The 27,304-nt window shown below is 33.5% G+C and overlaps 4 protein-coding genes across 6 annotated transcripts; 3 read left to right on the forward strand and 1 right to left on the reverse strand.

Moving 5' to 3' along the window:
* The first annotated feature begins 219 nt into the window (after positions 1–219).
* Positions 220–1,875, forward strand: LOC25493679 (protein JINGUBANG). Of its 2 annotated transcripts, XM_024781597.2 has the most exons (3): positions 220–561; positions 655–957; positions 1,051–1,875. In XM_024781597.2, exons 1-3 carry the CDS (start codon positions 324–326, stop codon positions 1,518–1,520), a joined length of 1,011 nt encoding a protein of 336 aa, XP_024637365.1. In that variant the 5' UTR covers positions 220–323; the 3' UTR covers positions 1,521–1,875. The 2 variants fall into 2 exon arrangements, with proteins under 2 accessions (XP_024637365.1, XP_013457708.1); XM_013602254.3 differs by having other exon boundaries at positions 221–561; positions 655–1,875.
* A 3,168-nt stretch (positions 1,876–5,043) lies between these two features.
* On the forward strand, positions 5,044–6,842 carry LOC25493681 (protein MHF2 homolog). Of its 2 annotated transcripts, none has more exons than XM_013602255.3 (6): positions 5,044–5,257; positions 5,355–5,403; positions 5,495–5,535; positions 6,255–6,294; positions 6,426–6,479; positions 6,584–6,842. In XM_013602255.3, exons 2-6 carry the CDS (start codon positions 5,373–5,375, stop codon positions 6,685–6,687), a joined length of 270 nt encoding a protein of 89 aa, XP_013457709.1. In that variant the 5' UTR covers positions 5,044–5,257; positions 5,355–5,372; the 3' UTR covers positions 6,688–6,842. The 2 variants fall into 2 exon arrangements, with proteins under 2 accessions (XP_013457709.1, XP_013457710.3); XM_013602256.3 differs by having other exon boundaries at positions 5,054–5,261.
* Positions 6,843–8,062: 1,220 nt separating this feature from the next.
* On the forward strand, positions 8,063–10,716 carry LOC25493682 (protein-L-isoaspartate O-methyltransferase 1). The gene is made up of 4 exons (XM_013602258.3): positions 8,063–8,207; positions 8,520–8,790; positions 9,188–9,352; positions 10,247–10,716. The coding sequence occupies exons 1-4, from the start codon at positions 8,202–8,204 to the stop codon at positions 10,495–10,497; spliced, it is 693 nt and encodes a 230-aa protein (XP_013457712.1). The 5' UTR covers positions 8,063–8,201; the 3' UTR covers positions 10,498–10,716.
* Positions 10,717–16,046: 5,330 nt separating this feature from the next.
* Positions 16,047–18,650, reverse strand: LOC25493685 (28 kDa ribonucleoprotein, chloroplastic). Its single transcript, XM_013602261.3, has 4 exons — positions 18,094–18,650; positions 17,687–17,788; positions 16,516–16,797; positions 16,047–16,366 (listed from the first exon to the last, which is right to left on the reverse strand). The coding sequence occupies exons 1-4, from the start codon at positions 18,547–18,549 to the stop codon at positions 16,304–16,306; spliced, it is 903 nt and encodes a 300-aa protein (XP_013457715.1). The 5' UTR covers positions 18,550–18,650; the 3' UTR covers positions 16,047–16,303.
* Positions 18,651–27,304: the final 8,654 nt, after the last annotated feature.

The following is a 27,304-nucleotide window of genomic DNA, read 5'->3' on the forward strand; positions in this document are numbered from 1 at the left end:
TTGCCAGCACTCTGAGTCGTACCTCAATAAACTTTTATCAATTAACAAGTGACACGTTGACCAATCTGATTCTCACGGTCCAACAAATCTTATACGGACCCCTCCACTCACTTTGTGCCCCACCATGTTTCTCCTCGTAGCATTCCCTTCTTGCCACGTGTATAAACTTCTGAATTATCCACGTGCCCTTACGAGAATCCAGCCCAACCGCTACTTATGTTCCCTTCCTCAGCTACTCCCCTTTGTCTCCCTTCCCTTCTCCATTCTCCATCCATTATTTGCCTCACATCGATCATCACTCTTTTTGCACTCTCTTCACCATAATGAAGAATGACTTCACTAATACTATCACAACCTTCCTTCACCTTCAACAAAAACAAAACCCTATTTCCATTCTCAACTACCAATATCTCACTTCCATCAAAACCCTAACGCCTCATATCACATGTCTTGCAGTCCACCGTAACCTTCTATACGCTGCATCTCTCAACCTCATCAACGTCTTTGATCTCTCCTCTCATCATACTCTCATTGACACCTTCAACGAAACCTCCACTTCAGGTTATTAATTACTAATCAATAATACAATAAAGCATATGAAAAAGAATGAGCAAACTAATTAACTATTTTTAACAAACTTTATCTCTAATATAGGTTTTGTCAAGTCCATCACCTTCAGTGGTTCAAGAGTCTTCACTGCCCACCAAGACTGCAAAGTTCGTGTCTGGCTTATCACATCTTCAAAAACACACCGTCTTCTCTCCTCACTTCCCACCGTTAAAGACCGGTTGCGACGCTGCATAGTGCCAAAAAACTACGTCAGTGTTCGACGTCACCGGAAGAGCCTTTGGATCCAACATAATGATACAGTTTCTGGTTTAGCAGTAAACAAGAAAGAGAAACTCATGTACTCAGTTTCATGGGATAAAACTTTCAAGATTTGGGACTTGTCTTCAGGTAATAACTGGTGTTTGGAGTCTTTTAACGCTCATGAAGACGCTATTAACGCTGTTGTTGTTTCTGATGACGGTGTTGTTTATACTGCATCAGCTGATGGGTGCATCAAGGTTTGGAAGATGATGGATGATCAGGTGAAACGCTACACGTTGGTGAGTATGGTGGGGAAGCAGAAACCAGCCGTTAATGCGTTGGCATTGAACAGTGATGGAACGGTGTTGTTTTCAGGTGGGAGTGACGGGACGATTTGTCAGTGGCAGGATAAACAAAACGACATCGTGTTGAAGGAAAAGTTGAGGGGTCATAGTGGGGCAATACTTTGTTTAGTCAACGTTGATGATTTGTTGGCGAGTGGGTCAGCTGATCTAACGGTGAGGATTTGGCAGAGGGAGAAGGGAGGTAGTAGCTATTGTTGTAGAGGAGTGTTGGAAGGACATGAAAAACCGGTAAAGTCGTTGGTGGCAATTTCCGGTGGAGGTGAAGATGATGATGAGGTTGTTACGTTGTTTAGTGGAAGTCTTGATGGTGATATTAGAGTTTGGGAAGTGTTTGGTTTGGTTTAAAACTTAATTGATTCTGCTTAATGCAAACCATGTCCACTCTACCCGTTTGAATTTTTTAAACTTGGTGTTAATTAATTAACCAGATAAGTTGAAATTCTGACACTTACGTCGTGGGAGTTTACAAGGAAACCGGACGTGCCAAACAGAGCTGCAGATTCAAGTTAATGCAGGCTTATATATAACATATGATATATCTATGCTTCAGCTTTTTGTAAGAGCATAAAATCCCGTTTCAAAGCTGATTAGTACTAAGCCTTTGCTTGCTCTTGATCACTAGAATTGTAGTCGTGATAAGCAAAACTGTAACTAAAATAATAACTTATAAATATAAGTAAATATTTTTGTGTTATCCCAAGATTTATTTGCTCTCCTTCTCTCTCTTTTCTGCACTGGCCCATATGCAGAATAGGTCGTACAAAAATCATACAAACTATTGCACAAATACGATCATTATTCACAGGTCATATCAATGTCTAATATAGATTCTTACCAAAAATAAATCCCCGTGAGCTTAGCTCAGTTGGTAGGGATATTGCATATTATATGCAGGAGCTTGGGTTCGAATCCCGAACATTCCACTACTCCACAATTAAATTGTGTGAACTCTAGCCATTAGGCTACTGGCTACTTGACCAAAAAAATAAAAAAATAAATCTCTAGTATATATTCCAAAATAACAACGCTATTTTGCCCTAAAAAAAATCCAAGGGAAGAGTTGACACGTAATGATTATATGATATCATGTTTCTCTAGTATATATTCTCTCTACTAGCTCTAATAATAAAGTTTCTCTACAATCAGCGGTGAATTTGAACTAAAAAATCATACCAATAAATTTATATGAGTGGAGCAAAACGGAAGAATTAATTAATATTAAAGTAACTTCAAGTAATAAGGTGTTTATAAATGTTTTCCAACTCAAAGAATTTCTCAAGAGAATCCTCACCAAAGACGCTCAGCTCTAAAGTTATCTTATTCGATTTCTCAAGTTTATCTCTTTTGAAGCGTACTCAAAACATGAAGAATGAAGTCTTATATAATATTTAGATCTTGAAAATTGTGCCCCAATTTTCACGTTAGTACACAATACAATACTAACGTTATCCACAAAATCATGGCCCGATTTTTGTCAAATCAAAACTCCAAATTTTGAACCAAAATCGTGCCCCGATTTCTCCACATCGTGACATGATTTTTGTCCAACCGTCAATCATCATTTTTGAGACAATTTTCAACATAATTGATTCGAATTGTAAAAAAAAATGCAGACTCGTTAAACAATAAATTGCTAGAAGTTGAATCCCTCTATTCTTATGTATAAAGAAACTTAAGTTGAGAGGTGAGAGGACCTGTATTATGTACCCACACATACTCTGGCGGAGATTAAGTATAATAATGGAAATTTGTACTATATATGTGCTCAACGGAGATTAAGTAATAAGAGTGAAAAATTGTACTATACAAAGAAAATATATGAATTGTGTTCTTTGAATAAAAATAGAAAGGCGTATATGACATCACGCGTATATGGATAGAGTATATATATAGAGATATAATTTGTAAATCTAATTCTCTCTACGCGCTAAAATTCATCAAAGAGAAAGTTTTGCATACCCATCCATATGATGTGATTGTTGATTACATTATATCTCTGTTGAAGGCTGACTATAAAAACATTGTTCTTGTTCACACCTTACAGAAAGAAAACTCTTGCGTCAATCGGTTGGCCAAATTTAAAGCTACTTTTGATAATTAGATTATAGTTTTTGATTTTTGTCCCCCTTTATTGGCTAGTATCTACTTAATTGATATTATTGGGGTATCTTTCATTAACCTTAATTTTCTTTTATGTCTTGTCATTTTCTTTTTTCCATTGATAGAAAGAAGAAAAAAAAAAAAAAAGGAAAATGCTAAAAGGCACTTATTTAAAAGTCAAAAAATTAAATTTTTTCTTAAAAGTTGTGTATTCAGTACATTGAAACTTCAAAAAGAAACTTTTTCTATAAAAAATCTTAAATTATTTTTTACTTTTAAATTCTTAACAAGTGCCCTAAGTCCATAAGACACTTGTTAGCATAATCATTATAAAGACATGTCCACAATAAAATAAATTGTTATAATGAGAGATGAGAGTGTTAAATTATTACCGATAGATTTAATCTAATGAGTGAGATCTTATTCCTTAAGGTCCCCCTCTTTTAATTTAAGATACAAATTTTAATTAAAGAGGTTGAATATGATAACTTTTAAGATTAACTAATATGGATAAAGAAGTCGTCAAGTACGACCTTTTTAAAACGGATTTATCTATACAAACACCAAATCCGGCCTTTACCCCTTGTCGACAAACCCAAGTATGTAACTCTTCTCGCTCTCTCCATCTTGCATTTGTTGTAAAAAATGAGGCGGTGTCGCGAGCTTCACAAATAACACCGATAGGTACCGATTTAGGTTATTCAATTTTACCAATTCGAGCTTGAATTGGAATTTGAACTTTAAACGGTTGGTTTGACATCGCCGGGACCTTCGCCGGAAGCTTCATTTTTGGCCGGTTTCGGTTCAACGTCATCATCTGTGACATTGTCAACCATCTCACTATATATCTATCGAATAAAAAAATTTGCAAAGGAAAAATAAATAAATTACTTGTGGAACAAGCTAACCAAGAACAATAGTGGCGCAAAAAATTCAAAAATATGACTGTGCACAGTGGCGTGACTTAAGTCACGCAGCCTTTACCACTTGCGCAAGTTAACTTGGGCACCTAGCCCTTGCCCTCGAAAACCAGACGAACCAAGCACAAAAACCAGCAAAATGAGATGAGTTTTGATGATACAATATACCTGATATTTGGTGCTTGATGAGCGTAGAAACTTGCTTCCTGACGATTTGCAATGATTTGGGATGAGGATTTTGACCCAAAAAATCGCACTTTTGGTTTTTGAAGGTGGAGGGAAAGAAAATGGTGCTTGGAGTTTGGACTGATGGGTTTTGTACGAAAACAGTAATAATGCGTCACTTAACTTGCACTGCGTGAGTTAAGGTGTGCAGCGTTACTTAAGGTGCGCAAGGGTAAATTTGAAACGGCTGCAGGGCGCGAGCAAAATATGCAGTGTGGAGAGCAGAATTCAAACAGTCTTAAAAAATAAAGAAAGTTGTTGTTGACACATGTAGTTTGGCCGAGAAACACGAGTAAAATACCAAAATATCCATCAACAGTTAACTACCGAAAATGAAACCGGCTGTAGTTAACTTCCAAAAAAAAACTTCGACAGTTAACTGCCGAAATCCAATTTAATTCATCGGCACTTAAGTGCCGTGAAAATCATTAATCCAATTTAATGCATTCTTCCGTGACATAGTCTCCGGACAGTGAAAAATATCAACTACTCCCAACCGACATTAATGCCAAGACGATGAATTTGTATGACAACCGAAATTTTAATTAAGATAAATTTTAACTACATTTATTCTATTCATTCATTAATAATTTGGCATTGATTTACTATATTCAATTTAATTTAATTTGGCGTTGATTTCCTATATCATAGTAAAAGTGCATTTTTTTTCCTTCGTTTTTTGTGGGAGGAGTCAAGGGAAGTGAGTTTATTGTTTTTGTTATTTTCCCTCCAAGCGAGTATCATTTGTTGTGTGTGAACTGTGCTCAGCATCGCGTGGGTGATTAACGAACGGCGTTTTCCTTTGCTGCAATCACAAATGGAAGAACCTACCTTCGAGTCTGTACGGCTATCTTATAACTCTTTCTTCTCTAATTCCACTCTTCATACTAATTTTCTGTGTATCCTAATCTTCAATTTCTTCATTCAATAACAGGATCTAATCCATTCCATCATGAAGCGTATTTGGACATTGCGAACCTTAGGTCACACACTTTCTCTTTTACTTCTCAATTTATCTGAAATCGCTAACTATATCATTTTCTTTAATGAAATTATTTGTGTTTTTATTTGCAGAGCGTGAAAATGTTGCAACCAATGATGCTTTGGATTCCGAGGTTTTCAAATTTCTGTTTTCGCAAATTTCTAATCTATGTATGCTATGTGTTTGTTATTTGGCTGAGCTGAAACCTGAGATGATATTCATGTCAATTTCTTAATGCTACTTGTTGAATTCGGAGATTTTGGGTTAAGAAATTTGCTAATAGGTTAGTTAAGAGATTTGTGTGGTCTTGGAGCATTTAGAGTTAGGTTTAGTGTATGTTTTATAAATGGAAGCGGGTTTTGTGTTGGCTTTTGTTATAAATGAGAGATCTATGTAGTGAAACACAAAATACACGGGACTGCATAGTAGTCTGTATTTTTATATTACACTTCAGATTGAAGGCGTGTTTGGTGTCCGACACGACGCCGACAGTTGTAGTTACATTCAATTACTTATATTTTTTAATTTACTACCTGTGTCAGTGCCGTGTACGAGCGTGTGTCAATTCCAAACTGTTTCCCTTTTAATCTCTTTTCTTCATTTTACAACATTTGTTTTTATGGTATGCTGATTCTCACTTCTCAAACCATTTTACAGAAAACTTGATATATAATATTGTAGTTTATAACTGGTTCGGTGCTCCTGATAGGAGTATCATATTAAGCATCTTTAATTTGCCCTACATTCTTAAATATTTTAGCCATTATTATCTTTAGTTATAGAATAGCTCCTACTTAATTGTTAATTGTTGTACTGTCTGTCAATAATCTGCAAATGGGTTTACTGCTACAGGTAGCAGCTGGCTCGTCCAAGAAGAATCGGACAACTTCTGGTATTTATGTGATTATCATTCTGTTGAGAGATTTCTTATTTGGTGGAGATTATGTGATTATGTCACTGTAGTTGTCTTGGCATTGCAAGTTGGTCGCTTACTGAAACTCTTGTCCGTCTTTTCGCATGCAGCTAATGCCAGTGCCTTGAAGCTTACCTGTGAACTTCTCCGGGTTTTTGTTACAGGTTCATCCATATGAAAAGAGAAACACATTGATGCTTGCTCAAGACTATGATTTGCATATATTCCATGCCATATTGTTTTTGACATAACCTTTCTGTTGATGCAGAGGCTGTTCAGCGTGCTATTGCTATTGCAGAGACTGAGGGTGATAGTCAAATAGAAGCCACTCATTTGGAGAGTATTCTTCCTCAGTTGCTTCTAGATTTCTAAAGCATTTGATGATTTGAAATACCCATCTGTAACTATTACTCTCCCTATCATGGATCTAGTGAAAAATTGATCAAGATTTTTGGTGAAAGGTTGTATCAGATACAGCTAATTATCTTAATGGAAATTTAAAGGGAATGTTTCTCTTGCTTCTTTATGTTGCGAGAGTGCTGACTATTTTTACTGCTTAGTGTTCTTCACCATCCTGTTATACTTGATATTTAAAAAAACACCCTAGATCAGTAATCCCCATAGCAAGAGAAACTATACGGAAATTAAACGAGAGGTAGTAATCCCCATAGCATCAGTTACAAACAAATTCCTAATATGAGTTGGATATGATCCATAGAACATCACAGGGTTATTCAAAGAGCATCCTAAATTTGCAAGCGCATCAAAGCATTGATTTACCTCTTGGTATGAATGAGCGACCTTCACTTCCCATTCATTGAATTGATTAATGTAGACACTAAATTGATTGACGGTATTTAATTTCAGTATAATCTGTCATAAGTTTGGAAGATCAAATTGTCCAAAGGGCCATACCTCCATCATCCCCCCTTCAAACTATTCTAGACCAGATGATGCTCCTTATCTTCTCAGTCTGGTAGACTGGAATCCCTTAGTTCAGCTGAGTAGCTGTGAGGTCAATAAATGTGCTTAATTCTTGCTTCTAGAGAACATCCTGCTTCCTTTATGTGGAATACTTTTGTGGATGCATTGATTTTAGGGGAGAGCTTGTTCCCTTGTTGGTTGGATTTGGTTTTCCGGCTGTTGCAGCATGACGTTGTAACATATCAGGACCTTCCAATTTAGATCAACGAATGAGGTCATTCAACAATTTTAAACTGATGTGTATTTAAACCGTCCGTTTTGATATCAACGGCTAAGATTTATTACCGCGTCAAGTTGTGTGCTTTTCTACAAGACTAACATGATATTTTTGTCAAACATAAACGACCAAAAGAGGGTATTTGGTCTAAAATCAACTAAAACATCCATAAACTATATATATATATATATATATATATATATATATATATATATATATATATAAACAACTAATTTTGTTAATTGACAGACTAGGGAAATGTTTGAATTGATTTATTTTTGAGCTCGTGAAAAATAACTTATGCAAATAAATAAATTTTTATGTTAATTCATAGTTATCATTAACAAAAATTGTATCTTCATAAGTTGGTTTTCATAAACTACCTTTATTGTTTTGGTTAGAATTATAACTTTTTTCCCCTCAATAAATAAAATTATAACTTTTTTTGTTACACATAAACTACTTTTATTAGCTTATAAATAATACATAAAAAATTATTTATTTGTATAAACTATTTTATATAAATTCAAAATCAAGCCAATCCAAACGAAACTTACATATTTAAAAGAGAGAATAATTGAAATAGTTGAATTAATCGAATAAAAGCAAGCATTTCCGGTTACAGCATCTCTGCGTAAGTTTCACTCAGCTGATCCGGGTCAACAAAGTTCTCTTCCTCACTAGAATGGAGGTAACCTCTCCCATTTATCGTAATAATTTAATTTTCTTTCCGATGAGTTCTTATGGAATCCTTATTTTTCCGATCCTTAGGTTTCATGAACTAATTTTCCTCAATTGCTTTTAATTTGTTTTCAAATATAGATTTTTATTTTTGTTTAAAGTAAATGATCAAATTACTCTGCTAAGCCGATGACACTCTCAGTACTACTACATAATTTAGTATCTTGCAATAAATGAAATGTTTATGGCATTATTTACAAGTAGTTTAATAATTTTGGTTGTATAACTGTAAATGAAATGTAATGTTGCAAATAAATTACAGCAATACTGGTCTGGGAGTGCAATCAATAAAAACAAAGGGATGGTGGAGAATTTGCAGAATTATGGAATAATCAAATCTAGAAAGGTAGCTGAAACAATGGAAAACATTGACAGAGGTGTATTTGTACCCAACGGGGCGCAACCTTACATTGACAGCCCCATGGCTATAGGCTACAATGCCACTATATCTGCACCACACATGCATGCAATCTGCCTTCAGTTGCTCGAGAATTATTTGCAACCTGGAATGCATGCTCTCGACGTTGGCTCTGGTATACTCTCCGTCACACTTATCAGAAAATAATGCGTGTACTTGCTTTGTTGTTTTCTTAGTTGTGAACGAATGATATGGACACTAGATAAATTTTTGAAATTATTATGCAATGTTTGATTAAATTGATGGCAGTAGTATTGATACCATTTTATAAGAACTGCAGTAATAAGGGTGTGCACAAAGAATGGTGCTTTGTTTCCTTTGCTTGACGGAGTTTAGGTTTTTGTAATAGATTTGTGTAGCTGATGTTAATGTGAAAAAGTTTCAAGTTTTAAGATGTGTTATACAAAGTTAAGTGATGTTCTGTTTGACAATGAAAAGAATTTTACTGAAGTTTTTCTCCATTTTCTCTGGATGTAATACTCACAATCTCTATACTCTGGGCCACTTTGCAGGGACTGGCTACCTGACTGCTTGCTTTGCTTTGATGGTTGGATCCAATGGCCGTACTGTTGGCGTGGAACATATTCCTGAATTGGTTTCCTCTTCAATCAAGAATATTGAAAAAAGTGCCGCAGCTCCACTTTTGAAAGATGGTTCCCTTTCTGTGCATGATTGTGGTATGGTTTCTATTATCTCTATCTATGGATCTGAAGGATTGAAAATTTTATACTTCTTGCACAACAATAGTACTGTTGCATTTTACCATGATAAGCACTCAAGAATTTCGCAATCCTCCCTTTAAAGCTATGTATCGACATTCGAGAGAGAAGAACTAAGGCATTTAAGTACTCTGCCAAACATCTTATGATACTCGATCTAGGGTTTAGGGCACTCCATAATACCAAAGTCCTAGCACCACCACTGTGACCTAACGTCTCAACGGCTACACTCTATGATGCTTCGTTTAGCTTTTTTCAGTCATCCCCTCCATTATATCCCTTTCAAAGACACTGTCAACACTCAACCAGGCTTTGATACCATTTAATATGCACACAACTATTTGCAAAACCCTTCCATAGAAACTAATTATCAAGGGGAAGAACCAAGCCACTTAAGTACTTCACAAAACATCTCATACTTTTTGATGTAAGACTTAGGCACCTCATAGTATCCAAGGCACTATCATTTCATGACAGTTTAATCTAGTCTATATGTCTGTTGCGGGGGACAAAGGAATATGAATGATTAAAATTTTGACGAGCCCTTCATTCAGATACGCAAAAACCATAACCTAGTGTCAGATTTGTGATTTTCATCAAGTGGTTGAGTCGGCGTAAGCCCAAAGTAAAGTTGATCCATAAGCATTCTTCATGTTATGGCCATCCAAGATATTTGTGTGTCTACATTTTCATTATCTGACGGTCTTTCTTCTGGTCCCTTACAATATCTGCCTTGTTATATTATATTAAGCTGTTAAGTAATAGCTATTGTAAGTTAGTGGATCTTTAATTTCAAACATTTGTATGATTGATGTAACCAAAAAAACATTTGTATGATTGTTGTGCTGACAGATGGAAGGCAGGGTTGGCCTGATTTTGCTCCTTATGATGCCATTCACGTTGGAGCAGCGGCACCAGAAATTCCTCAACCACTTATTGACCAGTTGAAGCCAGGGGGTCGAATGGTTATTCCTGTTGGAAATGCACTTCAAGATTTAAAGGTTGTGGATAAGAACTCCGATGGTTCTATCAGTATCCGGACTGAGACTTCTGTTCGATATGTGCCTCTCACTAGCAAGGAAGCTCAACTTAACGGAGAATAAGGTAGTGAAGGGAAAGCAAAATCCTCAATTAGTGTCGGTGATGCTTTCAGGTGTCTTTGGTTTTCTGTATCACATGCCGCGTTCTGAAAGAAATTTGTATAGTTCAAGTTAGTTTTATTTTCTTACCGCCAAAACAGGAACCCAATAAAACTGTATTTAAAATCTTATATTTATCCTCCTTTTTTATTTCTTAATTATTGAGTATGTTTGAGGCTAAAACATGTAATTAAGTAAATTGTATCGGTACAATAAAAAAAAAGTAAATTGTACTCGATAAGTGGTATATATGTGCAACTTAAATTAATTTTTATATTGCCAAAAATTAAAACAATGGCAACATGACTACTTGGAGAAGTTACATGCAAATACTAATGAGAGAAAATATTGGTGCAAACCAATATAAAAAAATCACAATGATGCTTAATACTAAAGAATAAACATTCAACTTGGTCCCTAAACTATCACTCACCCACTCATCAATTTTGTCCATAAACTATTAAAATCAACAAAAATGTCTCTAAATTATTCTCTCATCCAACTATTTAGTCTCTCAGTTTACAAATTTGATTGTTTCTCATGATATATTAGGGGCTAAATTGATGCATTTTTCATACTTTTTAAAGGACATTTTAGTTGATTTTATTAGTTTAGGAACTAAATTGGTACGTAGATTATAGTTTGAATACCAAATTGACAGTTCTTTTTATGAATAAAGGGGCAATAAGGCCAAGAGAAAACAAAAAAAACCTAGTGAAACTGATCACAGTAACTTCAGCCATCAAACAAACATCAAAGCAGTGAAAAGGCAAGGAAAGACACAATGCATGCTTGGCTATAGTGTCTGCCACTTAATTAGCTTCCCTGACGATATGACGCCAACGAACCTCAACATTACCGAAGATGAAACAAGAGTCGCTAGGGGATAATTTGAGTGATCCACTGAGCAACTTTGACTGATGAGATGAATAACGGTAAGAGAGTCACTTTCACCATTTATACTATCAAAACCCCTCTGATGCGCAAGCTTCATTCACATATCCCTAGAGCTGTGAAGCAAAAGTGGTACAACAACCGAGATTTTCACTGAAACTTCTGATGAAAGATCGGTACGATCCCTAAGCAAACCTCCACAAGAAGCTTTGCCATATAGATGATGAACAACACCATCAATATTGAGTTTTAGCCACTAAGCAGAGGGTGGACACCAACGAATATCACTTGGGACATGTAACTGCATGGTTATAGTCTCTTGAAGAGAGAACTAAAGACCTTGTGTTATGTAGAATCAACAAGCTCGTTAATCCTCTCAATAGTATTCTTCAACAAAATATATAGGGGTTTGGTCAAAGATAAATACATTCCTCCTATGCCAAAGAACTTCCAAGGTGATTCCAAAGATAGAGTACGGTCTATATGCATGAAGAAACTACTCCCAGGGGTTGGCATATAGCATATACTTTATGCCATAGAGAAGTGGCGAGAGGACAATAATGGATAGCATGAAAAAGAGTCCTTGAAGACCCGTTACAAATAGGACAAACACTAGGTTGGATTAGACCACACCAACCTCTCATCGTTCGTCAACAAGGATTTAGAAGCGACACACAAGAGAAAAATATGATTCTTTGTCTGATGAGGTTCGTTGGCGTTCACTTTTTTTGTCCGATGAACAACACCATCAATATTTCGTTCCAAAAGAATCATGATTGTTTTTCCAACGTGACATTCACTTTTTTTCCAAGTCTTCCTTTGACTAATGATAACTACGTATTTTTTTGTTGAAGAAGTTAATAACAATATATTTTTAAGATAAATTAATAGTATTAATAAGTGGTATGTTTAGAAAATGAATAATAAATACATCTATTAATTTGCATAGAGACTTTATATTTGAGAGGAAGTGACAATTTAACTAGATGTCGATTAGTAAATATATTTGTTTTTACATGAAGCCAATTATTAAATGCACTCGTCTGTTTTTCTAAAAGTTGTTTGGTTGAAAATTAGCTCCTTAACTTTGGTGATCCGCAAATACAAGAAGAGTAAGACAAAAAAAAAAAAAGGAAATTAAATACACTTAACGTCATTTTTAACTATGAAAAATGATTTATTTTTTTTGCATATTGTTAATGAGTGAGGGAGTACCAATTTAGTGAGAACGTGAAAAATCAACACATTAAAATCATTTATATATAGAGTAATTTATTTATAGTGATATACAAATTGAGCAAAGGGTCTTATAAAGAAATCATACAACACTCACTTTAAAAGTCTAGATTTCTTGAACTTATTACAAGTTACGCGATAACTCAACAACTCCCATGCTGGTGTATGCCCCTTTCTGCATTAATATAAAAAAATTAATCACACATGTAGTCTTTGTAATGATTCAAATTTAGCAGTACTATAAGGGTCATGCTAACAACATTTGTGTTGAAAAAGCTAGCAACATGTTATGTTACCAATGGTAAGTAAGAAATTAATCACTTTGTTGCTTCAGTTGAGCAGATTTAAATGTATGTTACCAATATTTACCTGACCGTGAAGAACAGCAATGACATTTTTCATATCACATTGTAACAAATCCATAACCCCGTGATCGACTGGAGACTTTGTCACAGATTAACTCAGCACACTCAACCTTACCATGTTTGCTGAATAATTGCTCCAAGTGTTCATTATTCTCAATACTCCGTGACAACTTAGTAACATAGACACTAAAAGGAGAATCAAATGCGTGTGGGCGTTTTGGGAGATCAGGTAGTGTATTTCTTATATCATCCTTACTAACAGTCAAGAAATTTCCAGCTAATTCCTGTCACACAAAGGATGAATTAGTTAATCACATTCATTCTAAGTGTTGAATCAATCCCACACTACAAAAATATAAACCGGAAAACTTACATAGCCATTGAACTTCTTCATAGCCTTCTCAACTTCTTCAACGGTACTCATGGTTACACATCCAAACATTTCATATTGGTTCCAAGTATAAATTACCTGAAATCATTTTATTAGGGAATTTACCTGAAAACATTTTGTATTGCGTCAATTAATTTATTTGTCATGGATGTTAATTTATGCTATAGACTTTATCATTTTATTAGGGAATGCATATACTAATGTGATTAACAATCTTTCTTAATATACATAATCTGATTAACTTTTGCTTATAGTTTAGTCGGGAGAAATTATAATAGAATGTAACACCAAATATTACACATAATCTATGTAATGAAATAAAAAGATAAGGACTACTCACCTCAGCATGCACTACAGTCCCAGCCTGCCCAAAAAGTGTTTTCAATTCCTCAACATCGGTATCTTGAGTCAAATTCCCAGCGTAAATCTTCAAATCTTCAGAGAAGAATGGCGGTTCTTCTCCTTATGCCGGTGAGAGAGAGCGAGGGCAAAAACCTTGAAGAATTATCATATGATGAAGGGTTTTGTAGCTGCTTGAAAGGCTTAACAGAATTTGATATAATAGGGAATTTGGTTTTGGTGTGCAAGAGTGAATTAGGTAGAAAGAGTAAGCTTGATCCTGTCATTGTGATAGACATGATATAGCTTAATGCTGAGAGAAGAATGAGAAGGAGAAAGGAAAAACACAATACAAGGGTTGGATTTGTAAGCTAATATTTGCACATTTACATATTCTAATAGAATTGTCTTGTAGAAATGTATATAATTGAATTGGATTGATTAAACACGTGGGAGGGTTTTGTCTTGGATTTGGTGAGATATTAACAATAAAAACAAAAATAATATGCAGATATCATATCATGATCATACTCAGGTGGGTGGGTCTAGCGCTACGTGTTATGGGCCATGCCACTGATCATAGAAGATTAAGATTTAAGATAGAGGTTTGAATGAAGAAGATGATATGGTGAAAAAGATGAAAGAGTAAAAGGTGGTGGTGGAGACTAGAGATGGAGATGGTGATAGTGGCTGGCAGCATTGGTAATGGAGGTTGTGGTTATAAATAGCAGCTCTATTTTTGGAATAGGCTATAGTTTTTGCTAACCCAGGTTAACAAAAAATATCCAAGCACTCAATGCTTGTTTCGTAATTATTACTTATATAATATACCATGTAGTGTATACTAGACCAAATTTAGTGTATATACTTGGTATCACGGCGTGTTTGCTGAAATTATAGGGACACGCCTCAATTTTGTTAAAGCTAGTGTAGCTTTTGCAAAATTAAAATGGTAAGACCAAACATTCGTTTAATTTGATTCACCACCCAGTTGTTTAGAACACCATTATCTACTAGGGTTTTGGTGTTAGAATAGTCCGTGCCATCTATCTACATGGTATCTTAAATAAAGTCATTGATCAGAATCGTAAAATGAAGGTAAGATCGTTGATATTTTAAGCCAAATTTTGTAATATCCTCTTACGTGAAACTATTAAAAGTCTATGTACCTAAACAAGCTGTAATTCTTTTAAGAAAAATAGCTTGATTTAGGGTGCACTTAACATATAACACTGAAAAGAATATTAATTATTTAAGGTTTAAAGGTTCGAATGAAACACAGTATGACTCAAAGTTGCAGAATAGTATCATCAAGACACAAGGGAAATAAGATAATCAAACAGTTCGAGGTTGATGTGCCTGCCACTCATCAATACATTTTTTTTTTTAACAATTCGTAGATTTAAAAATACCTCAAGAATTGAAAATATATATTTAGATCTAAATTTTTCTCTTCTCTTACATATATAATTGGGTTCTACTAAACCTTCCATTTTTAGTTCACAGATTCGAAGATACATTTTATTGAATTCATTTGCTTTGCTTGCAATGATAAAACTACAATGTTCAAAAGAACTAATATCGCTTACAGGAAAATCTATTTCTACGAGTCATTTGACACTGCATCTTGGCCTGTGTTGAGAGAATAATCATGAGTTCAATGAGCCAAGTCATTGATTTTAGCGTTAACGAGGTAGATTATGATTTAAGGGCACAACTAATCTAACAATAGATTTGCTTTCCAATTCAACCGGTTGGACTTATCATTGTTTTATTTGACCGGTAAAAATTGTTTACAAGTCAGCTTGAACCTCAACCCATGACTGGCCGTTAAAAAAAAAAGGGAAATAGGGGGATTGAATATTGACAAATTCTCAATCTGTCCTCCTTTATGTTCAAATCTGCTAAAATACACTACCGGAATCGTACTTCCAGTAAGCTGCGTTTTGGAGAGGCGGATTGAGAAATTATTTCACATTATGTGAAGATCCACTCCCAAACTTGAAGATTTTGCATAAAGGTCAATTCATTTAACTAACAAGCATCATTGACATATCCTTCAATGAAGATAGTAGGATAGTAGGTTAAAATTATAGGCAGAGTGAAAATGTTGAAACAAACTTGGAGAAATAAAGGGTCTAGCCCAACTCATGACAACTCTGGTGGTATTTTCTCGATACCAAGTCTCGAAGCATGTACCAATGTACCAAAGGCTGAACGGTTAAGTTACAACCAAATGACCTCGCGAGAAACAGGCTAGGTGACATTCAAAAGTTAGACGGTAATACTGTAACAATTAACTGGCCAATTCCACTGCTAGGTGACATTCAAAATAATACAATTTGAACTTAAACTTTATAAGTAGGCAGATAATTTATCCGAATATATATCTCAACAATTACTATTACATTAAAACATGCAAATCTAATGTGAAACCAGTGGCCAAAAAGGAACATTTGAAAATAAAATAAAAAAATTGAAATTTTATCCTTGGCCGTTAAAAAGAAATCAGACAACACTCACTTTAAAAGTGAATTTCTTGCACTCAGAAAGAGCGCCTGGGCCTTTCCTCAGCAACATTCACTCTAATTGCCCTCCCATTGAAGCTCTGCAACATAAAAATTAATCACACATTAGTCCTTGTAATGATTCAAACATATACACCTCTTCACAACAGTGTCTCAAAAACTTTACCCAAGCACATACCAACGCATGGTATGTTACAAATAAACAAGTAAGCAATTATTTCTGTCATACCTGACCGTCAAGAGCAGCAATGGCATCATTCATCTCAGCCTCATTGCTCATTGTAACAAAGCCAAAACCACGTGATCGACCGGTCTCTCTGTCATAGACTACCTGAGCACTCTCAACCTTACCATGTTCGCTGAAAAGTTGCTCCAAGCTAGAATTGTCAACGTCCCATGGCAAGTTACCAACATAGGCTCTTAAACCGGAATTAAAGGTACGTGGTTGGCGCAGCCGTGGTGTTCCTCTTGGAGCAGCCTTATTAACTGTCAACAATCTTCCATCTAATTCCTGTCACACAAAGGGTGAATTAGATCCAAAACAACTACAAAAACCATACACGAACAATTAGAGCAGAAATATTAATAATACATTCTTTCATGTTGCTTTTCTGCATTCATTTGTTTGAGAAAAAGAGACAAATCAAAATACTTTTGTACATGCAAAAAGGCTTCCATTTTCAAATCATCAAATGTCATGAGCCAAAACACTACCAATTACAAGTTTTAGTCTAAACTCTAAACAATTATACCAACTCATGGCCACCATTAAAATCTTGAAGCATTGTACTACGATTAGAGCAAAGCATTGTTAGAACAGGAACAATGTACAAAGACCAGCCTCAAAATGTCTAATAATGCACATCCCTTCTCATGAATACAGCACAACATCAATTTAGAGGCAGTTACAAGTTGTGTAATGCTACAATATAAATGTAAATGACATTCTTCTTCGTAAAATGACGAAACAAGATCGAAAACGACTACAACTCTAAATGAAAGAAAACTGTCAAACTCTCAGATTGATATGTTTAATTTCCACTTCAAAGTATGTGTAGGATAAAATTATCATGTTTTGTTTCAGTTGGCGGGTGGGAGTGAAGTTAGTAACACACATTGCAGCTAGCAAATGCAACTTAAGATAACAATTTGACTACCATGTACAAATTTATTTGTTTTTGAAAAAATTAAGGAAGCAATTATCATTTGTTGAAGTGATACTCCTAATTGTCATTTTACAAAAATCCCCTGAGAGAATTTGAACTTTGTCCTTAAGGTTATAATACCAAAGTTTTATCAATGAAGTCACACATCATGGACAACTATTATGTACACATTTGTTCACACTTATCAGCGCTGATTCAGTCACACGGTAAAACGGTATAAAGGGGAAAACTTACAAAGCCACTGAATTTGTTCACAGCTCTCTCAACTTCTTCCGATGTACTCATTGTGACAAATCCGAACCCACGACTTCTGTCAGTGTCCCTATTATAAATTACCTGAAATCACAAAACAGTTGTCAAATTACAAATTGCAGTTCACACAATAAAAGTTTAGCAAATCTCTACAACAGCATCACAACCACAATTCAGAGTGTCTTCTACCATAATTCAACATAACCGCACCGCAACCACAATTTAGAGTGTGTTTTTTTTACCATAATTCAACATAATACACAACAATTACACACAATCTATGTTATTCAGTCAAACATTTTCTTTAATTTTCTATGAATTAATAATTCTCAAACAATTACGAATTCAAAAAAGATAAGATTTTTTTAAAAAAAATAATAAGAACTGACCTCGGCAATCTCAACAGTCCCAGATTGCTCAAAAAGCTGAGCCAATTTCTCACTATCAACATCAAAAGGCAAATTCCCAACAAAAATCTTCAAATCTTCAGAAGGTTCTTCAAAACTGGCAACTTCAACTTCTTCATTCTCGTTACTTTCAGTTTCACCAACCCATGTAGCATCCGCTTGATTCTCCCATGTAGCACCATCTTCCTTCTCTTCCTGTTGAGCCCAATCAGAAGTTTGTGCAACAAATGTAACCAAAGAAGAATGACGGGTTCTTCTCTTGGAAACGAGTGAGACAGATGATGAAAACTTTGAAGAATTGTAAGATGGGTTTTGAACCTTGAAGGGTTTGGCGGAATTAGAGATGAATGGGGATTTGGATTTGGTGTAGAAGAGTGAAGGTTGAGAAAGTAAGCATGATTCTGCCATTGTGAGAGATTTGAAGGAAGTGATAGACATAGCGGAAAATTGAGAGAAGAGGAAAGGAACAACACAACAATATCGTTGTTTGTGGATAAGGGTAGCGTTGTAGAAATGAAACTGAATGAACAAGTGTTAAGGGTTTTGTGTTGGAATTCACAACATAAATACAGTAGATATTATCGATATTTTTTCATTGGGCTTTTTTCCATTTTACATGTTGAAGATTTCTTTTTAGGCCCCCTTCATATCTCTATTTAGACTCTTAAAACTACAAAATTGTCCTAAATAACATGTCTGATATGTAACAATCGGAGCATCAGGTACTTAACGACCAGATGTTTATTTTAATTTTTTATTATTTTGTATCTCTAATAGATAACTATCAGATGTTCATTTTATACATCTAGTAGATAGCTATAAGATGTTCATTTTAAAAAAATTCATTTTCTACCTCCGATAGATAACTACCAGATGTTCATCCTGTAACTCAAAATATTCGAACTACAGATGTCCACATAGGCGAGGGACCAAAATGATTGATATTTTGGTAATCTAAAGGGCTCTTCAAATGTGATAGCTTTTAATGAACTTATATGAGAAGCCGACATATTTTGTCCACAATGACCATAGTTCCGGATGTACAAAATAGAAATTTTTAAAAAGAACATTTAGTAGTTATCTAAATGAGGTACAAAACGGAAATTTTTAAAATAAACATCCAGAAGTTAATTACCCGATGTTTCGATTGTTACATATCATACAAGATCAATTTCGTAATTTTAGAGAGCCTAAAGAGATATGGAGGGGACCTAAAAAGAAATCATCTTATATGTTTGCATTATATGGGCTTTTATGACACTCCTCAATGAGTTGCAATTTGATGAAATACTTGAATGATTTAGGCTCTGTTTGGTAAAAATAGCGGATAGCTGATAAGCTAGCTGATAGCTTTTAGCTGATAACTTTTAGCTGATAAGCTAACTGAAGTGTTTGGTAAAAATAACGGTTCAACTAGCTGATAAATGTAAAATGACATAAAGGGTATTCTTGATTCATAATAAAAATTATATCATTAATTTAAGTAGTTGTAGTTTTGTAAACTAATTTTTATTTAAAAAAATACTTTAAATTTATTAATTTAATATATCCTATGTATTATAAATTAAATTAAATTTTATTCACTAAAATTTTAACTTATATTTATTATCATTTAAGTGTTTCTACTTTATAAAGAAAATAACATTTACCTCAAAAAAAAAAAAAAAAGGTAGCACTAATAGAGTAATACTAACTAGAGAGAATAAAGAAAATAACACTTACTTACCTCAAAAAAATAAAAATAAAAAGTAACACTAATAGAATAATAGTATTTTGTTCCGTAAAAAAAAAACGAAGGTATATATTTTTTCAAAAAAAAAAAAAAGGCCAGCTGATATATATACAAAAATTGGAATAAAGGGACAGTAGTCTTTATTACGTAGCTTATTATAAAAATTATAATGGATAAAAATACAATTTAAATGAAATAATAAGGGTAAAATTGGAAGAAAAAGTGAGAAGCTATAAGCTCAAACGCTATTTGGAATAGCTTCTGAAAAATAGCTTATAAGCTCGTGAAATAAGCTATAAGCTCATGGTGAAAAAGTGTTACCAAACAGAGCTTTTTTTTGTCAAACAAACTTATAAGCTATAAGCTAAAAACTAAAAGCTCTTTTTTTGGTTTCCCAAACAGACCCTTATTTGTTTTTTCATGTTGGTTGTTATATTTATATAACTGACAGATGTTGGTAGGATGAAACATGGTATGGTAGGGAGGAGGGGCCTTGTATAGTTCTGTACTCAAAGAGCGTGCATTAAATAATCCTCCAAAACCTGACCAAAAGAAAATGAAAAAAAAAATAATCCTCCAAAATAATGCTGTACGAGAGTTGGAGACTCAATTGAAGCCAGGGGCGGAGCCCTTGATGGGACCCGGAAAAAAAAAAAAAAAAAATCAACGCAGGTGTATTTGCGATATTTTAAACAATTTTACTACGATTTTAGTGTTCTATAGATCCAAATCTTCACTCATTAGTTTAGTGGCCCATCTGAAAAATTAAAAAAAAAAATCTTTTAGGTCTGTTTTGAAAGGTTTTAAACAATATTCAACGGTTTAGATTTTCAACGATTCTAAAAGTGACATATGTGATTTTTTTCATGCTTATATTTGACTGGTTAGTGAAGGTTTACAAACCTTCTGATTTTTGGGGGTTTCAAATCTCTTTTATATTGTCTATCAATTGAAAATTTCTCCAATTAAGAGTTGTATTATAAAAAAAAATCATAATTTATAGCATTAGTAAACTATGTAATTAATTTTTTTAAAGCATTCACATGAACTTTTTAGTCAAACTTTGCAATTCAACTTCATGCTTAATGCTTTTTACTACTTTAATTTTATGTTTATATATTATCGTTTATAGTTTATTTTAGCAACTCACCCTAATTATTTTTTCTGACCCCGTCACTGATTGAAGCCTCTAGTTCACATGCTTGAGAGCCTTCACAGGCTCAATAGAAGTCTCCTTTGTTTATGTAATTAGACTAAGTTGTTTTGAGTTATGTTTTCTTAGTTATGTTTTCATATCATATAATGATCTTTGAAATATTTCTATTGCATAAAAACTATAGGTGGAAAGTGGCTTGGAACAAGTTAGTATTTTAAAGAACTTTAAAAATCACTTTTATTCTATTTTGATTCAAATCATTTTTTATTAAGTGCAATATGATTAGAATCATTTTTCCTTCTATTATATTTATCTCTGACCGCACAATTCAAATAATTTTTTGTGAAGAACAAAAAGATTTGAATCATTTTTCTTCTCAAACTTTTTGTTGTGGGAGTTTTCAAATCAAATCTATGATGATTCGAATCATTCTTCATCCAATCATTCTTCATGTGCTTCGGTTGATTCTTCATGCAAATTCAAAATTCATTTATTCACATATGATTCGAATCATATGAGATTTTTCAATTATTTATGAGCTTTAATATGTTCTAAACTACTACGTCTCAATTTTACACTCGCTCTCCCAAAACTTCTCTCTCTACAAACTCTTGTTTAAGGACTTTCACGAGAATCAATGTAACAATTGTGTTCATTCAAGAATCTTAATCGTGGAATCAAGGTTCCAAAGTTAAGGAAGTGGATCTTTCCTTCTTCAAAGGGAAATTAAAGGAAGTTTCAATCATTAAAAGATTCTTGATGAAGAATGCTCATGAAATGCTTGAATATTTGAAAACCAAAGAAAACACGGGTGCGGCGCTATTGCCATCTTCTTTCACAACCTCGGATGGGGTGACGCGCACCACCAGCTTTCAAAGGCTATATCTTGGATGTTGAAGTTTGAATTAAAAGGGAAGAAGGAAAACAGAGTGGCAGTTATACATATAACTTAGATAAACTATAAATCAACAATTTGCTGAATTACTTTTGGTACTGTACGTACCTAAACCTTTTTTTTGGTTGAGGAAACAAGTGCAGCAGATGGAACAGGTTGATACAGAAGCAGCAACTCAAAGATGGATTGCACCGAATGTGGGAGAACTGAAATGAAATGTGGATGAGGCCATTTGAAATGATAAGAATGTTTTTGTGTAGGAATGTGTGTCCGTGACAAAAAAGGAAAATTTGTATGTGCTTTAGTGTGATATCTGGGCTTAAAACATGGGGTTTAAAGCATGCTTTAATTTAGTGTGGCTTATGACAAGGGCTACTCCAAAGTGTCAATTGAACTAGACTGCCACATTAGTCCGGGATCGTTTGGAGGGAAGATTAGGTCATAGAACATATATAGTAGGGTAATATTTTACGTGCTAGTAGATCAATCTTGTATTCTATACCAAACTTTCGGATAAATTTTACACGGAGATAAACCAATAATATTGCATATCTTCTATCTAGTATGACATTGTCTTGTACTATTTCTTAAGTTTTTGATTATATTCCTCCATATATTATTACTACCTTGATGAATGAAATAATTTAATTATATTGCTGTAAAAAATAAAAACCCTCTTTGGCTAGACCAAAATTGTGTGTTGGTGTGAAACCATATTTTTATTAAAAGGCAATTATGGGTGTTATAAGGGGCCGACTTTGACAAAGTATAATTGTCTTTCATAAGTTTTGGTCGAATCTAACTTTATATTTTCCTACTCAAATTCAATCGCAGACGTGAAAAAAATAAATGTTTAGCTTAGGTGTGACAACAAAACCTATTTAAGATTATCTACCTCAACTTACTCCGATTTGACGTGTTTACCCCTTTTTTATTAGGTTTGAGTATGAGTTTGTGGTTTCTCCAATGTCAAAACACGGATACAATACAAAACAAGTAACGAGGATATAGGTACCTACTTTGGACCTGTACCCAAACCCGTTTCGAATGTAGAAAATTACTTAATTACTCATTGATATTTGCAGCCAAATCTAGAAAATTATTGTCATTGAAATTTAAAGGAGCAACCAAATCATCACGTCTAGGAAATGTTAAAATGAGCATATTACTGGATAATGCATTACAACATTGCCCTCGAGACTGAAAAAACTTCTATTTTTATTATTATAAAAAAGGATTCACTACGGGGATGAGGATGAGGAGGGGATATCCAACAAGATATGCTCAATGGATATGGGCAGAACAATAGGAAAGTATATGGAAGTTGGAGATGGGGACAGGAAGGTTAAACTCATATCCACCCCGCCTCATTGCCACGTCTATTTGAGCTATAGAATATTAGGAGATTATGTTTACTATAAAATAAAATGATTTTTTTTTAAATACATAAAACAAAATTAATAAATGGGCTAATCCTTTTAGAAATAGGTTTTTATAAAAAAGTTTGTTATTAATTTACAAGAGCTTTTTTTTTTTTTGGTCGAGCAATAGCTTAGTGGCTAGAAATTTCTTTTATGTGAATAAACATAGGTGTCTAAGGTTCACTTTGAACATACATTCTGCATCCTTACCAACCGAATTAAGTTTGTAGGAATGAAATTTTATATTTTTTTTATCGCAGCACCTTGATTTCTACTTATGTAATAATCTTATTTCATTTTATTCACATTAAACAAATTTACTCTCAATGATGTCACCTGTTCATTTTCTTTATAGGAAAAATGTCTGAACAATATTTGTTATTCTCCGGCATTCAAATTCAATATTTTTCATCGGGATTTTCTTTTGTTGTTTTTAATAAATTAAGAACATTTGAATTTGATCAATAATTTATTATTTGTTTTTGTGCAAATAATGGATATGCTCAATGAAATTATTCTGGCTGATGATGGGGTCCAAAAATCATCTTGACGTCCGCCGTTTAGTTATGCAGTCATTGTGATTTTTTTTTTGTTGACAAAATATGTAGTCATTGTGATTCTGAATGCTGAATTGGTCATTTTCAATAATCACTATGTTTTTTTGCATTAAATAAGAACCAACATATGATTAAATAAGTAACAGTTTGCTCCTTTCAAAGACCGTGTAAATAATTTTCTTACTTTTTAAAGTGACCGCCGTAGTGATAGTTTAAACAAACAAGCCGTTAAATATGCATGTTTTATTTATTTATTTTGGGTTACAAAAGTCTATATGCATGTTGATATATAGTAATATTATTTCTTTGAAAAATGTTTAAAGTTCATCCTATAAGAGTGTGTACATCATGAAATAAAGAAGAAAAAAAGAGTGATATGATAAATATAATATGTTGATGATCTGATAAGAAAAATGATATAAAGATAAAATAAGATGTTGAATGAATATATGATAAATTACAATATTCAAATCAAATATCATTGTTGTTTCTGTGTAGGGCCTCACTTACATAGTGACATGATAATTTCATCGTATATATTTGTCTGGAGAGGAATGCGTCCAGCTAATAATTGGATAGCTGTTTCAATCAACAACAACAGAATTGAATGGCTGCTATTATCAAATTCAAAATCACAATAACCATTGAATTGCTGTCTTTTTTGTTTGAAAGGGTTCTTTTACTAGCAAAAAGAGATATTTGGATAGAGGATTTGTTTTTTTCTTAGCAAAATAGATAGAAAATTTGAGTAAAAGGGATACCACTCTTTCCAATAACAAGGTATACGTGAATGGCTTTTGTGGTTCACCTAACCGTATTTTTACTGGTACCTAAACGTATTATTTTGAATTTTTTATGACAAAAAATGAAAATAAACCTTATAAATTGAATACAATGAATTGTATGTTACTTTAAAGGGTACTATTTTTAAGTACTTTTTAATAATTAAAAGAAAAAAATTTAATTACAATTTTGGTGTCTCTATTTTTGTTATTTTGCGAAATTAATACCCTATTTTAAAATACATCTATCGTATTTGAGTATAACTAAGGGTGTTGCTTTAGGATACTTGTTAAGAAACATAAAAAAGAAAATTTTGTACTAAAAGTAACATTTTTTTTAACTTTTAAAGTATTGATTATACATGCTCTAAGATATAATTATTATATTTGTTTTTCAACAAGTTTTATTAATGAACTTGTTACTTCTTCTGACGGCTCACAATATGTGTTTCATTTGAGTTTTATATGGTTATTGAACAATTGGTTAATAGTGTTGATTTGAATTGCAAAATATATATGATTTACTAAAACAATTATTAAGTATAGTTTGTGAAGTAGTTATAAATTATTGAAATACAATGAATAAACATAAGTTAGTAGAAAAATAAATAAATGTTGTATTGATATTATAAAATGGACAAATAACTTGAGAGAAGAAAAAATAAGATAGACAATATAATTTGAGACAGAGGATGTAGCATTTTCCTATAATTAATAGAATTTGAGTTTGTTTTATTTATCCACCATCTATTTAGTGTCAATCTATGACAGATAAATACAAAGAAAAGATTAGCGGAATTCTTTAATGAAGTGAATTTATTAAAGGCTAAAATATGGTTTTGGTCCCTGCAAATATGTCTCGTTTTGGTTTTAGTCCCTGCAAAAAAAAATTGTTGTTTTTGGTCCCTGCAAATATGTCTCATTTTGGTTTTGGTCCCTGCAAATATGTCTCATTTTGGTTTTTTGGTCCCTGCAAATATGTCTCATTAGCCAAAAACAAAATATTTTGCAAGGGACTATTTCCAAAAACAAAATATTTTGCAGGGACCAAAAACAACAAATTTTTTTTACAGGGACTAAAACCAAAACGAGGCATATTTGCAGGGACCAAAACCATATTTTAGCCTTTATTAAAATAGATTTCGCTAACATTTCCAATTCTTTCATAAATAAATAGTCCAATCTTTGCACTGTTTGCACGACATAGGATATGATTTTCTGTTATTGATAATATATTTGGTTTTTTCTAGATTACTTTGAAGAATGGTGGGTAATTTATCCATCAACCAATAAAAATGAGCAATTTATTGGTGGGGTCAAGATAGTTTATGGATACCATATATGCCACCACATATATTTCATTATTGTTTCTTCGAAATAACTAAATAAATGATAAATGAATTAAACAAATTCATAATCAAATCATATTGTAGAGATTGATAAATAAAAGAATCTTGACTCGTATTTATCACTCTTAGATTAAATCCTCCATTTATTTTTTTAAAAATAGTGAGAATCTTTATCGGATAAATAACGATATCTTTAGGAAGCAGTTAACAAAAATGTAGATGTTGATCAGGTAAATGCAAATATGGCTTTTTTAAAGCAATATTGGGCAAACATCATTGAAAATGAAGATGCATGCGGAAACCAATCTTCTGGATGCAATTGAAAGAGAACATGATATGGAAGATGAGATTCCAGGTAATGCTGCTGATTTTCAAATTGTGATCAACAAACAGAAGAGGAAAAAACAAAGAGCTGCAATTAACAAAAGTGCTCATGCAACCAGGTCAAAGGCTGGTAAATCAAAGCCTTTGCAATGAAGAGTCTCTATTGGAATGTTAGAGGCTTGGCTAATGCCCCATCAAGATTAGCTCTCAAAAGGTTTCTTAATGTACATAAACCTGATTTTTTTGCTTTGTTAGTGAACCTTGGATGGATTTTGAATCCCTTCCTAGATGTTGGTTTTCTAATTTAGGCTACAAGTTGTTTGCTTTAAACATTAGGGAGAACCTGCAACCTAACCTTTGGTGTCTTTGCACATTCAATATTAACCCTACTCCTATTTTGATAACAGACCAACTGGTTTCCTTTACCTTCGATTATAACAATACCAAATGCGGCATGGCAGCTGTATATGCCTCAACTTACTACCTGAAAAGAAGACAATTGTGGTCCTCTCTCCAATCCATTCACCATCTTAACCCTATCCCTTGGAACTTTATAGGGGATTTCAACTCTATTTTGGGTGCCTTTGAAAATAGAAGTCACTTTTCCCCATCTAGAACCCCAATAGCAGACTTCCAATCTTGGACTGATAATAACCATTTCATTCACTTACCAACTTCTGGCGCAGCTTTTACTTGGCAAAATGGGAGAAGTGGTAGGAGATTCACTGAAAGAATATTAGATAGGAGCATATGCAATCAGCTTTGGCTGGATATGTGCACTTCTATTTCTGTTTGTACTCTGCTAAGAACTTGTTCCCATCACCATCCCATCTTACTTGATTTTGAAGTAAACCAAAACAGCTTTGTTTCTCAGTTCAAGTTCTAGAAAATGTGGACCCTCCATTCTGATTGTAGAAATGTTGTTAACACCATATGGCAAACTAATGTGGTAGGTTGTCCAATGTTCATTCTTAACA

Source organism: Medicago truncatula, chromosome 4 (genome assembly GCF_003473485.1).
Source record: "Medicago truncatula cultivar Jemalong A17 chromosome 4, MtrunA17r5.0-ANR, whole genome shotgun sequence".
Taxonomy (NCBI): Eukaryota; Viridiplantae; Streptophyta; class Magnoliopsida; order Fabales; family Fabaceae; genus Medicago; species Medicago truncatula.

Bases quoted from the DNA above. Each gene is read 5' to 3' on its own strand.
- LOC25493682 (XM_013602258.3), top strand. The intron at 8,791-9,187 runs GTATACTCTCCG...GCCACTTTGCAG, and splicing joins TGCTCTCGACGTTGGCTCTG to GGACTGGCTACCTGACTGCT. The intron at 9,353-10,246 runs GTATGGTTTCTA...TTGTGCTGACAG, and splicing joins CCTTTCTGTGCATGATTGTG to ATGGAAGGCAGGGTTGGCCT.
- LOC25493685 (XM_013602261.3), bottom strand. From the start codon at position 18,549: ATGTCTATCACTTCCTTCAAATCTCTCACAATGGCAGAATCATGCTTA. The intron at 17,789-18,093 runs GTCAGTTCTTAT...TTGTGATTTCAG, and splicing joins GGACTGTTGAGATTGCCGAG to GTAATTTATAATAGGGACAC. The intron at 16,367-16,515 runs GTATGACAGAAA...TTTATGTTGCAG, and splicing joins TTGCTGCTCTTGACGGTCAG to AGCTTCAATGGGAGGGCAAT.
- LOC25493679 (XM_013602254.3), top strand. From the start codon at position 324: ATGAAGAATGACTTCACTAATACTATCACAACCTTCCTTCACCTTCAA. The intron at 562-654 runs GTTATTAATTAC...TCTCTAATATAG, and splicing joins CAACGAAACCTCCACTTCAG to GTTTTGTCAAGTCCATCACC.
- LOC25493681 (XM_013602256.3), top strand. From the start codon at position 5,238: ATGGAAGAACCTACCTTCGAGTCT. The intron at 5,404-5,494 runs GTCACACACTTT...TTTTATTTGCAG, and splicing joins TTGGACATTGCGAACCTTAG to AGCGTGAAAATGTTGCAACC. The intron at 5,536-6,254 runs GTTTTCAAATTT...TTACTGCTACAG, and splicing joins ATGATGCTTTGGATTCCGAG to GTAGCAGCTGGCTCGTCCAA.